This window comes from Echeneis naucrates, chromosome 1 (assembly GCF_900963305.1).
Source record: "Echeneis naucrates chromosome 1, fEcheNa1.1, whole genome shotgun sequence".
Taxonomy (NCBI): domain Eukaryota; kingdom Metazoa; phylum Chordata; class Actinopteri; order Carangiformes; family Echeneidae; genus Echeneis; species Echeneis naucrates.
In genome coordinates, this window is record NC_042511.1 from 17,537,918 (window position 1) to 17,551,907 (window position 13,990).

General features: G+C 37.8%; 1 protein-coding gene across 5 annotated transcripts; it reads left to right on the forward strand.

The window, feature by feature from the left end:
- Positions 1 to 74: 74 nt before the first annotated feature.
- acox1 (acyl-CoA oxidase 1, palmitoyl) lies at positions 75 to 13,913 on the forward strand. 5 transcript variants are annotated; one of them, XM_029503177.1, is made up of 15 exons: positions 75 to 277; positions 1,171 to 1,330; positions 1,482 to 1,508; positions 3,852 to 3,994; positions 4,970 to 5,077; positions 5,483 to 5,602; positions 5,713 to 5,828; positions 6,155 to 6,324; positions 7,083 to 7,245; positions 7,989 to 8,179; positions 9,094 to 9,273; positions 9,738 to 9,843; positions 10,199 to 10,342; positions 11,042 to 11,248; positions 11,746 to 13,913. In XM_029503177.1, the coding sequence occupies exons 1-15, from the start codon at positions 169 to 171 to the stop codon at positions 11,794 to 11,796; spliced, it is 1,995 nt and encodes a 664-aa protein (XP_029359037.1). In that variant the 5' UTR covers positions 75 to 168; the 3' UTR covers positions 11,797 to 13,913. The 5 variants fall into 5 exon arrangements, with proteins under 5 accessions (XP_029359037.1, XP_029359028.1, XP_029359019.1 ...); XM_029503168.1 differs by lacking the exons at positions 1,482 to 1,508; positions 3,852 to 3,994 and adding an exon at positions 2,125 to 2,285; XM_029503159.1 differs by lacking the exon at positions 1,482 to 1,508 and having other exon boundaries at positions 3,834 to 3,994; positions 11,746 to 13,912.
- The last annotated feature ends 77 nt before the right edge of the window (positions 13,914 to 13,990 follow it).

Here is a 13,990-nt window from a genome sequence, read left to right on the forward strand (position 1 = left end):
ATAATATCATCCGGGGTATGCATGATGGCTTGTGCCACGTGATCTTCAGACTCCGCCCCTCACGTTTCTTAATACGCCTGCGCCAGGAGTCCGTCACCCTTTCTGTCTGGATAGCAATCGTTATTTTATTTTTACAGAAGCGCTTGTTCTTAAGTCTGGTGCTCAGCCATGAATCCTGATATTGTGAGAGAGCGACAAAATGCCACTTTTGACGTGGAGAAACTGACCAACATTTTGGACGGAGGCCCAGAAAAGACCAAAAGAAGACGTGAAATCGGTCAGTTTGAAATGTCTTCCATGACAGACAGGAGTTATTTTTTTATTTGTATTTTTTTTATTTTTTATTTTTTTTCCGCAGGTACCCTGAACATAATAACATAATGGCGTGTGTGTTTATTAATGGCTAAATAAGGCGTGTTAGTGGAGATAAGTGAGCTAACCCAACGATGGGCTTTCATCGGGCCGCTAGCTAGAGTTGTTAATAGCCGCTAAACTTTCCAGTTCTCCTGAATTACGACAACCTTTTACGTTATTTTGATTTATCTGCCCTAAGGTTCACTGCAAAGGGGTATTTCTAATGTTCAAGTACGTCAGGGCATATTTTTTATATGCCCTATGGTGTCATAAAGTTGGCCTCGCAGTAGTTGGATCAAATGGTCGTTCAAGGTCCACTGGGTCAACCTTCACCTGCCAGCGTTGTGTTGAACTGAAGCATGACGTCAGATGTCATGATGTATAAGATATATGAAAAAGATATCGGTAAGATATTTCGTGATTTTTTTTTTCCGTGACATGGTGCATTTAATGCTGCATGTGTGAAACCGTCTTCATAAAGTGATACACAAAGATCCAAAGTAACAACAGCCTGGACTGTTTATAAAAGACAGATCGCTTGTTGAGTTTGAATTTTCCCTCGACTGTTTTGATACAGCTGCTCAGGGAACCATGTTTGCAGAGTTGTGTAAATTCATCATCTCTGTTGTCACTATTAAAGCTCAGGTGCTCATATCTTATATGACTAAAGGCCTGTGATCATTATTAATCTAGGATTCACGAGGGTAAACATTTCTGAATTTTGACAGACTTTTGAAGTTATCAGTAGTTGACTCCTCTTCTAGTTGTATAAGCTGAAAGATATATTCCTGATTTAATTTCCAATAATATCTGTAGAGACACTGGTTCTTCACGACCCAGACTTCAAGGAAGAAGACCCAAATTTCCTCTCTCGCAGTGAACGCTATGACCAGGCTGTTCGAAAAAGCGCTCAAATGATCCTGAAACTGAGAGAGTATGGTATTGCAGACCCAGACGAAATCTACTGCTATAAGAGGTATGTGGTAAAAGAGAAGACAGATGGCAAACGGTCAAATGCATTGTTAGTCTTTTAGCTGTATCTAAAAACTGGAACAGGGAATCATGAATCATACCTGAATATAAAGATTTTATAATAATATAATAATAAATATGGTCTACTTGTATAGATTATATCTCAAAAATTATTATAATTGGTAATAAATTGTGTGTGTGTGTGGTACTGTGTGGTATAAACAGTATTTTAATGAACTATGATCCATGCTCCATGAGCCAAAACAAACAAAATTCAGTTGGTGCAAAGTACAGCAATATAATTAAACTCTGTCAGAGGTTATGCAACCCTTGTCGATTGCAAATTATGATGCAATGTAGCAGATGATCTAAAAAATACTGCCTTCATAAATTTCTTTTATTGTTCATCTGTATGACCCAACCTAACATTGCTTTTCGTCATGTGTCCCTAAAGTGCTTTCTCTAGACACTGACAGTTCTCAGTCATATAAAAATAATTTTATATGACTAGACTTTTGAAATTGTTGTCAAACTTTCAGTGTGCTTTGTTTCCTCTTTCCATCAGTCTATTTGATGTACTGAGTGTCTTTTCACGGTGAGAAAATTAATTGTAACTGCTTATATACAGGATATACGTGTATGTCACATTAATACTCCTTGGACTAGCTTGTATGTCCCAAAGATAAATCTTTTCTACCAAATCACATTGTTTTTCAGGGTATCGAGCCATAAAATAGACAATGTTTGAATAACAAGTCTGATTGTGGGTTGTATATCTTATACTCTCCCTTTATCCAGTATGGTTAGTTGCAACCAACATGAAGCCATGGGGCTACACTTTGCCATGTTCAGACCAACCCTGTACAGCCAGTGTGACAATCAGCAGGCCAAGATATGGTTACCTCTGGCAGACTCCACCCAAGTGATTGGCACATATGCCCAAACTGAACTGGGTCACGGTCAGTCCTGGACTTAGCCCCTGCATTTGTGTCTTTAACCTGATTGTTGTTTAAGACCCTCAGATTGATTAGAAAAGGTCATATTTGAACTTTTGAACATTTTGCCAAAATGATCTATGGAAAAGGAAAAATAAAGCCAATTTCCAGTTCGGAAAACTTCACTATCAAGAATAGCTGTCTGGTGATTTGTTGTACGTGTTTGACAGATCCAAATCATAGAAAAAAAATTCAGAGTAGCTGCATCTATGTGTTTAAGATTTTTCTGTAAGCAACATTTTGTCTGAACAAATTTTGGTTTCTGTCTTGTTGAGTACACTGAAGCTTCATTACTAACATTACTTTAGCTGGGGTTGTCACTTAAAATTAATTTCTTTCACAATAATGTCCCATCAACAATAGTTTGACTGACTGTCTTCCTATCCTACCCTCAACACTCTCATGCCCTCGTATGTTATAATAATGCACTTATTAGGAAGCCTGTCTGCATTTTGATTGCTGTGCCTTGATTGCTTTTCATCTTTCTACAAATGTTGGATTCAGTTTCCAATGAATTCTAATCAAGTAATCGAGTAAACTAATTGTTTAGACTGTTCTTGGATTGGTTGCTGACATTGCATAACCTGAAGAAGTAATGAGAAGTTTGTGCTGGTCAGGGCTTGATTAAAACTACATTGTGGCCCAGTGAATCAACATCTGAGTGTACAGTGTGCCTGCTGTGTGAATTAGCAGGTCTTGTTGCAACTTTAATTCAAAAGTAGACAAAGTTATGCGTCTGGGAGCACGTAATGAGGCTGAGTTCTGAATGTGTCTTTGTCCTTGAAGAGGCCAACAAATCTGTGAATGTAGGCCAAGCCAGTCATTATTTGTTGCCTTTCAGTGGCAAAGAGGGTGATGTTACGAATTTATATTTCATTAATGCAAAGGTGCACTGAAAGTTCTTGGTCATAATATTCCATTCAATGACTCACTGTGGGAGAAAACCTGATCACGACCCTCAGAAACACAATCTCATTACGCTAATCCCAGTGTCAGTGGGACCCACTATAAATAATATGTGTGGCTGGCACAACCTGGTTCAAAAACATCTTCCCACCTGTAGCGTATCTTGTGTCAGCATTTGCCATCTTTGGTCAAAATTCCCTGCGTGTCTTTTATGCCATTGCCTAATGTGACCTTCATCACTTTTAGTATTATTTTACTTTATTAAGTTCAATTGATTTGAGTTTCAGTTCAAATTCCACAAATATTTTATGAACTATAATTTATGACCAAAAGCCAAAAACCAATATGCATGACCTGCTCAGAAACTAATTTCTTTTGTTTTTTCTGGCACATTCTTTGTCTTTGTCACTGCACCTTTACAACTTTACAAATCTTACCCATAATCCCTTATGTCGATTATGGACAATCCCAAACCCCCTCATTCATCTTCACTTCACATTTGTTTAAACTCTGCATATTTTGGCTTCCATTACAAATTCTCTATGCATCTTCCTCCCTGCCTTCTCCACTGCTCTTTTCCGTGTGCCCTTGTCATGCATGGCCTAGCTCTGTGCACCCTGACAGGCCAGAACCCTTGGATCTACATCTGGGGATGTTCCTACCCACACTGCTCAACCAGGCCACTCCAGAGCAAATGGACCATTTCTTCATGCCTTCATGGAACCTAGAGATCATCGGCACTTATGCTCAGACTGAGATCGGACACGGTAAAATGAACAGAGCAGTAAAAACCATTTGCCTGGTTTGTATTTGGTGACACTTTTCTAAACCGAGCTGTAGCCAAGCCAATAGACCCCAACATTATGCTTTAATGATGATGTTTGCTTAGGCCATACTTTAGTGTTGACTGATTTTAAGATTTTGATAATTATCAAAACAAATGTTAAGATAATTACCATATTAAGATAGTTTTGTTTTTTTTTTCCCTCCTCATATGGATTTGAACTCAATTTCTTTAACACTTATTTTGACAAAGTTTTATCATTTGTCAAACATGCAAATGTTTTTAATGCTCTTACCTTTATATGCTTTCCATTATTGGTTTCATTTTATGAACTACAAACTCGCCCATTTGTTAATAGAATCAAAACATTCATTGTAATCATCCATTGTACTAAACAAACTGTAAATATACACACAACAAAGTGATTAATCCAGGTGTATCTTTTTTGTCCCCTTGTTTGCTTGCCTGATGTATGTATCAACTGATCAATATATCAACATTTACTCTGAAAACTTGTATAAAACCACCTGTGGACCTGTTGTGTGTGTCCAAGGCAAACCATTGATGCAGCACAGACTAATTCATCTTGAGATAGAATTGTTACATATTTTTTTAGATCTGTCAAACATGTACACAAAACATTCCTTTGCTCCTTCATGTTAATCAAATACCTGTTGTTACAGATTTAAACCTCTCTAAGACTGTTTTTTTTTAATCCATTATTGAATTGATATATTGCATTTGAAGTGTTTTGCTTGTACGTTGACTGCTAAATTGTTATTCTGTGTAATGCAATGATTAATCTTCAGTCTGTTCATGTCACTTTGATCGTAGTTATCACTCATTCCCCTTGGTAAAGATGTCTTGCTGTCCTCACTGAATAATCATTTGTGTACTGTGTGCACCTGGGTTCTGTTTGTGTACATTTGGTGGGCTTTGATAAGTTGTCTTTCTCTAGGTACACATCTCAGAGGACTGGAGACCACTGCCACATATGATCCAGCCACACAGGAGTTTGTCCTGAACAGTCCCACAGTCAGCTCAATCAAATGGTGGCCTGGAGGACGTAAGTACATTTGCACCTATGCGACCAGATATTTATTCACACAATGTGGTTTGGGTAGTCTCACAATCCCTATAGCATATATCAGATGAACATGAAGAATAAGATTATCCATTCATCTGCTAATGCTTCCTGGCCGCGGGGTGTGCTGGATGCAATCCCAGTTCCTGTTGGGCAAGGGCAGGGTACACCCTTGACAGGTCACCAGTCCATCACAGGGCCAACATAAAGAGACAAACAACCACTTAGACCTACAGACAATTTAGAGTCACCAGTAATCTAAACATGCATGTCTTTGGACGGTGGGAAGAAACCCATGCAAGCACAGGGAGAACATGCGCACTCCACATGTTTGGATTGAAGTTGAGAACAAACTATTTTTAACCCAGCCACATTCTCTCTTTTTAGTTGGGAAGACGTCAAATCATGCCATAGTCCTAGCCCAGCTTCACACTCTGGGAAATTGCCATGGCCTGCATGCTTTCATTGTACCCATCCGTGACATGAGCACACATGAACCCCTGCCAGGTAAGGCTGATTTTTCTCTGGATGCATTTGTGACAAAGTCTTTGCTCATCGACTTCCTCTCCCTGTGTGACTCTTTCTGTCTGGATATTATTTTGACTTTTCTCTCGTAGGTATTGTGGTCGGTGACATTGGTCCCAAGTTTGGCTTTAGTGAAGTTGACAATGGCTTTCTTAAACTAGAGAATGTACGACTCCCACGGGAGAATATGCTGATGAAATATGCAAAGGTAATGTGACATCATCATTGGAAACTTTACTGTGAACAGCATTTGTTTTACCAAGACTGTATTGGTTTAGGTTACTTTAGGTTTAGATTGTTTCCACCATTGTGTGCTTATTTGATACTGATGGATGTTTGTTTACAAATAGGAAAGGATTTTTAGTCTCTATTCATAAAAAATAGAACATATACAACCAGACACCTTTTTTTTTTCTGAACCTAAAAAAAAAGTATTTTTTTTTTTTTTTTTAATCGTGTTTATGTTTTTAGCAGTGTGACTCAAGGTTCTCACGCATCTCCTCTCAGAATGACTCCTTTGTGTTTTGCCACCAGGTGGAGCCAGATGGTACATATGTGAAGCCACCAAGTGAAAAGCTGACCTACGGCACCATGGTGTTTATCCGCTCCATGATTGTAGGCCAGTCAGCGCAGGCACTCTCCAAGTCCTGCACAATTGCCATCCGCTATAGTGCTGTTCGACACCAGTCTGAACTCCGGCCAGGGTCAGTCAGCCCAAATAAATCTATAATGTCACTTCAGCAAATAACTACGCAAACACTGTGTTAGCTCTCCAATGGTTTCAGTAAAAACAACACAATGTTAAACGTTAGTATACGGTTGGATGGTGTATAGACAGTGTGGGAAATTGAGGGCTTAGTTTAAAGCTGTTATGGAATTACCTGGTGTCACCTGGTTTCAACTCTGTATCTGGAAATCTTTTTACTCACTCTGTCACTCACTCATCTTCATTCGCTTTATCCGTATCCGGGTCGCAGGGCTGCTGTAGCCAATCCCAGCACATATTGGGCGAGGGGTGGAGTACACCCTGGACAGGTCGCCAGTCCATTGCAGGGCCAACACACAAGGACAAACAGAGAAAACAACCACTCACATTCACACCTACGGTCAATTTAACATTGCCAGTTAAACTATACATGTATGTCTTTGAATGGTGGGAGGAAACACATGCAGGCACGGGGAGAACATGCAAACTCCGCACAGAAAGGACGACAGCGCAAATCACTATGCCACCATGCCGCCCCATGTCCTTACTCACATCTACAATATTTCAATATAACTAAAACTCCAATTAAGTTGATTTTAGTTTTGAAATGGTGACTGATATACTGCAAATAAAGACTGTATGTTTACTTCCATCTGCAAATAGAAGTAGATTATAAAAGGTCACATTTCTCTTTGATTCGTGAGGCTGCAGTGACAGACCAAATCATTACAAAGCCTGTGTGTTTCTGTTCCACAGAGAGCCGGAGCCTCAGATCCTGGACTACCAGACACAACAGTACAAGCTGTTCCCTCTGCTGGCTACAGCCTACGCTTTCATTTTTGTTGGCCAGTACATGAGGAAGACCTACCATCGCATCACTGGAGACATTAACCAAGGAGACTTCAGTGAACTGCCTGAGGTACTGACTCATATATATACACATGCAGGATGTAATCTAAATTTAATGATCACTGATTTATTAAACTCCATATGGACATCAATACCAGGTTAATCAGCCAACATGAAAACAATCACAGCTTTCAAGATCTACAAATAAAGTTCTGCCATTATTCTACTCATAAGCTTATAATACTGGTTTCCATCGTTCCATCTCTGTGACCTGTCAGTCGACGATCTACTTACACTCTTTACATTGATAATGATCAGATTTCTTGAGCAAATTTTCTAGACCACGTCTTTTAACAACAAAACAATTTATTACTACTATTTGTTAATTACTATCTCATGAGTAACTGACTGAACACCAAAGAGAAGGACTAGAATATTTTTATCTTATTTACTAATGCAGAGGAACTGTGTGTATGTGTGTGTGTGTGTGTGTGTGTGTGTGTGTGTGTGTGTGTGTGTGTATATATATATATATATATATATATGTATATATGTATATATATATATATATATATATATATATACACATATATATATATATATAATTTTTTTTTTTTTTTTTTTTTTAAGCTTCAAGTTAAAATAAATTAGTTTACTGGAGCGCTGTCACTGATAGCTCAAATAGCCATTGATCTTTCATTCTGGTGTATTCATAAACATGAATTAGTGTGCTGTTGTTGAAATAATTCTTTATTTTAAACTTCTGGGCCAGAGATTTAAGCCATTTTATTCTCTTTGCCTTGCAATTAACAGCTCCATGCTCTGTCTGCGGGTCTGAAGGCTTTCACCACGTGGGCAGCAAACTCTGGAATTGAGGTGTGCCGGATGTCATGTGGTGGCCATGGCTACTCTCGCAGCAGTGCCTTGCCTGACATTTATGTCAACTTTACCCCTGCTTGCACTTATGAGGGTGAGAATACAGTCATGATGCTGCAGACTGCGAGGTATGTTATCACTCAGAAACGTACAACCGCAAATGTGACACCTAACATCCACCAAAGTTCACAAGTCACCCTGCTCTCCACCTATTTCTGATAAAAGTATTCATCAGAGACTGCTGCTTAGCTACTTAAGTTAGCACACGCACTCAACCACACAGAAGAGGTCCCCCCCCCCCCCCCCCCAACCTATCATTTTGACGAATATGGTTATGTAAGGACAGAGTAGCATGGGAATATATAATTGCTAGCTGTGATTATTTTCATGCAAAATCCTAATATGGTGCACATTGTGTAGGGCTTTACCCAACTCATAATTACATTTTTTCAGTAGAATTGGATTTTGCTGTTACGTATGATGATTCCATTATCCCTTTTTTATGTAGACAGTTTTTTTGAAAATCAGAAAATCTGTTGCCGTTAGGTTTAATGATCTCCACATTAATATGGTCAAATGCAACTGAGTCATATGAACATATTAAAATCAATAAAAGACAGGATTTATTTTGCAAGATCTGCATTACTGCTTATTTGAATTTCCAGCATATAATGCATACAATACAGATTTGCTTGAATGATGACGCAAGCAGCACTCATTTATCTGTTTAAGTTAAGTTCTCATGGCTTATTTTTTATTTCTAGCCCTGCTAGTTAAGAAAATTTTGTATATAACTTCGTTATTTATATTTCATTATTACATAACCATTCCTATAAGCTTGAAGCAGTTTTATCCTGTTATTGTAATGCACACTGACATAATGTGTGGTTATCAATTTTGCCTACTCTCTATGTGCAACACAAATTATTGTATTAGAGTGTGCCATGATTATAAACACAAATGTTTTACACAGTTAACTCCTAAATCCCAGTTCAACTGTGCAACCCTCATCTTTGTGCTACCTCAACAATTGTCTGAGTAGATACCTGGTGAAGAGCTACCAACGGGCTAAAAACGGCCAGCAGTTGAGTGGCAGTGTGTCTTACCTAAATGAAGCAGAGCATCAGAGGCTGCAGCCACAGCCTGTCGCTGCCAGGCCCACTGTGGTCGACATTAATGACCTAGCTAGCCTGGTGGAGGGCTACAAGCTTCGAGCTGCCACGTAAGAGACAGAACAATTTTTTTTATATTCTATTGCATTCTGTTTTATGTCACCAATGGCTCTGTTTGGGATGGATTTGTTGTTGGTCAAATTGTTAGCTATCAATATGAATGGCCCCGATAGTCTTGTCAGTGTCTTCTTAAATCTGCTGTTACACAAATTTGTCTTTGTCATTTTATCTGTGTGGTATGATATGCCAAATATCTCAAATATATCTTTCTCGTTAAATGGTAAAAAACCCAAAAACAGCAGATTTCACTGAGGAAGGTCAATTTATGGATACCATACCATTAAGAGACAGGTACTGTTATGCTTAAACATCAGTCAAAGATAAATATGTGTCAGCATGTTGTAAAACCTGGAGAGGTGTTTTTCTGTTGTTGTTTGTTCTTTTTTTAAATCAATTATCATAATTTTAAACTGATGACATCTTAAATCAAAGCAGATGATGTGTGTGCTTGCAGCCTTGTACAAATAGCAGCTAAGAGCATCCAACAGGAGTTGCAGCACAGGAAGAACCAGGAGGATGCCTGGAACAACAGTGCTATTGACTTGGTCAGAGCCTCAGATGTAAGTTCAGTATTTTTATTCATTTATTTGATCTGTGTGTAGTTTTATATTTTAAATGAGTTGTACTTAACCTTGGACTAGAAGCTGGTGTTCTGTAGCCAGCCTTTTAATGTTGCCCAGCATCAGTACTATGTTATCCTAAAGCTCACATTTTAAAATTATTTAAATTAAATCAAAACATTACATAATAGTTTTAAGCTTTCACTCATGTCAAATTGATGCGTGATATCAAATTCAAAACCTGTTCAGTTATCTTATTTCTAATTTTTTTTTTCTTTTTTTTTTCTTCTTCTTCTTTTTTGTTGTTTTTGTTTTCTTTTGTTTCATCCTCACATCTTCCTGCTTTTGGTTCCAGGCCCACTGTCACTATGTTGTAGTGAAACTCTTTACTGACAAGTTGGGGGAGATCGGTGACACAGCAATACACTCAGTGTTGTCAACACTGGCTCTACTCTACGCCCTGCATGGCATCACACAAAACTCTGGAGACTTCTTACAGGTCAGAAAATAATAACAACAGGGTCACAGTTGGTGGCTAATCTTATTGCATGTGACAAACATCAGCTCCAGTTATTTGAATATTTCTTATGCTGTTTGTATGTTTCACTTTCATTTTAATTTTCAAAATTCAGCCTCTATTGCAAAAATAACAAAATGTGGCCTTTTGTGTGTTGTGTCTGGGAAGTTGATGTGTTTTTTTGTGTGTAAAAGAAATTACATTTTATTTTATGCAACTTTGAAGTAAAAAATTAAGTACGAGACCATCTTGTGATGACACCATCAAAACCACACGTCAACTCAGTGATAGGTTGGGCCACACCCCATCATCTTTGAACTTGGCCTTTCAATTTGATCTGACATAATGTTTTGTGACTGCAATTTACATGATAATGGCAGTGAAAATCAGTCCACAAACAGATAAGCATCTTCTCTAAAGCCCTTTTTTTTCATATATTTTTATGGCCTTTGTGCCTGCCAATAAAGTTGATTAGTTGATATAGTATTTTTTGCTGCAATTGGTGTTGTCAAGTTCACATTTTGCCTCATGACACACACACTGCAACAAGGTGAAAACAATACCAATATTGCTATTATTTATGCTAACATGACCTGATCCCACTGTCTGTTGTCTTTGCCCACTTTGTAGAATGTTGAGTGACACGTTTTCATTTCCAACTCCTGTCTTTTTGTTTTTCAGGCTGGATTACTAAGTGTCCCCCAAATGATGCTAATTTCTGCTCGCATAAAGGAGCTGCTGTCTCAGCTGAGGCCCAATGCTGTTGCATTGGTGGATGCTTTTGATATCCGTGACAAGAAGTTGAACTCGGTCTTGGGCCGATACGATGGAAACGTCTATGAGCACTTGTTTGAATGGGCTCGCCGCTCACCCCTGAACTCAACAGAGGTCAGTCAGGGTCACAATAGTGAAACGTAATGGCAAAATGTTTTCAGCCCAAGTCTCAGTGAATTGGTGTTTTTTAAAAACCTCTTGTACTTTAACTTACATCTACAGTATTGTGACATGAAAGTAAGATGGCATTAATTTACATTTTCTTTGGATGAAATATTAAAATGTATGACAGACATACTGCATCAAGAGTAGATAGGATTGCGTGAACCATTTCAGTTACATTAACAAAATAATAAATTAGTTAGTTAGCTCTCTTTGACTGGCTAAGCTTGGACTATTGCATTTGTCCTCCGTATGGCCAACCGAAATTCTTTGGCACCAGAGGAAGCCTGAGCGAAACCACAAAGTGCATACGTAAATCTGATCTCATCCATCTCGCACAAATAAGAGCACAAGGAATTTGTTTGATTATATATGCATTTCCTTTTCAATGTGCTCTCACTCATTATTCAAATTTCATCAATGCTTCATACCTTTTACTTCCTTTACAGGTACACGAATCCTTCCACAAGTACCTGAAACCCCTGCGGGCCAAACTGTGAGTTGACCCTTGGACCTTCAATACTGGCTCAGACTCATCTACATGTATAGGCACAACCCAAACAGTACTAACTTATCCATGATGATCCTTACCCTCACCAGTTTGCAGGAATCTAGACTCCCCCAATCTATTGGCTTTCCCTCTGTAGTGAATTACCCTCGCTAAAGTCTGTTTGATAATGTGAGGTTATTGGGGTAAAGCACAATGATATAGAATCAAAATCAAGGGTGAATAACTATAAACATTCTGAAGTTGACTGGAAACAAAACCAGGAAATAAATTTGTGTTTTAAAATCTCAAAATAAAGTCAAAGTGAACTTATAATTACTTAATGAATGCTAAAAAATAATCAAGTACTTACAGTTTATTTTGAAATAGGTTTTTGTAGAGAAATTCCCTTGCAAAGGGAATTTTTCCTTGTCTCGTCTTTTTTTACACTCTGCCATATGCCTCATGTCTCCTCTGTGTGAGCCAGACAGAATGGACTTGCCACCTCCAAGACCAGAATGTTGTTATGAATGTTATATCATATCAAAGTGACGAAACTAACAGCAAAATCAGTTTTTGTTGTTTCCCCTGACTACAAGGACCAACATGCTTTGCCATAATTTCTCTATGATTGTAGATGTCCACATGAAATGTCACTATGTTAAACATTTTTTTCTTCTAAAAGGAGATCATAAGAAATATTCCTCTCTCAAATAGTGACTGTACCATTTTAAAACTTCTATTACACAAAACCTTTGCTAATAGTAGTGTAATAAGAATTTCAAGTACTATTTCAAATACTCTTCCCTGTAGAATAGAAGGGTGTTAGTGTTGAGAGTTTCTGCTTTTGTTAAGACCATTTGCTGTTGTCAGTTACTACAGCTACCCAACTTTGATATATTAACAGTTGCTGTTTTGACTCACAAAGGTAGAAGGATCTGCCTTCATTCTCAGTCCCACCACTTGTCACATGTGTTGCCATGCATTTGAATAACTGTCATACTTCATCGATCTATCAGATCAGAGATGTCAGTTTATAGGTTATTGACAAAACTGTAATCTGTTATTAAAAGCTGAGCTCATTCAAGAGCTGATCAAGAGACAATTCAAATACTAAAAATTTGCACTTTTGGGGGATATGTTCTAAATTCCTCAATGTTCTTATATCCATGTGCACTTTGAATGTGTTTGTGTATCAGAAAGGTTTTTCACACATAATGATGCAGGATAAAATATGTCTGAGGTATGAAAAACACCTGTGAGGCCAGGTAGTATGAATTTCTGAGTTATTGACTATTTAATGAAACCATGAATGCACTGCATATGTGAGTTCTTACCCCCCTATCTGGGTTGATATAAAGACCAGTCACACACCAACCAACATGTGCATGAATTTTCTTTTTCCCTTCTCAAGGTTCTAAACACATTTCAAACAGCAAACCTTAATTTAATGATCATATGTTAATATGCTGTGAAGGTAAAAACCTTAAAATTCTTTCTTTGATCCTCTGTATTGATGATTTTGTTTTTTATTGTAATGTCAAATTGGATTGTTGTTGTTTATATTTCTCTGTTAACAATTGTGTCAAACAGTACATACTAAAGCTTTATTTTTTTCATTCATTGATTTTCAACCATTTCATGTGTTTCTGGGTCACGGGGGTGCTGGAGCCAATCCCAGTTTACACTGGGTGAGGGCGGGGTCACCAGTCCATCACAGGGCCAACAGAGATGGACAGATACCAACAAGCACTCACACTCAGACCTACGGACAATTTAGAGTCACAAATTAACCCAAAGTTTTCTTTCCTTCATCTAACCAATTAAGAATATTCTCAGCTTTTATTTTCTATGCTTACATAGACTTTTAATCAGTTGGTACACATTTGGTTTATTGAGCATATTTATGTGATAAATTTTCAACAAGTTTTCTTGAATAACAATGACTTGAAAAACTTGTAAATTTTAATTGTTGGTAACGAATTTAACCTGAAATGTATATTAATAAAAAGTAAATGTTTACTATGCAAGACTACTGAAGTCTACTTTGAGAAAACATCACTACTTCAGGCCCAACATTAACAACAGATTTTACTTCTTTGATTGGAATGGTTTTTCAGGCAGTTAAAGACACATTATGTACTGTACAGCTCAAAAACACAGCATTGGTGTGGTGAACTTTGAAAATAACATTTGCTCACTCGCGT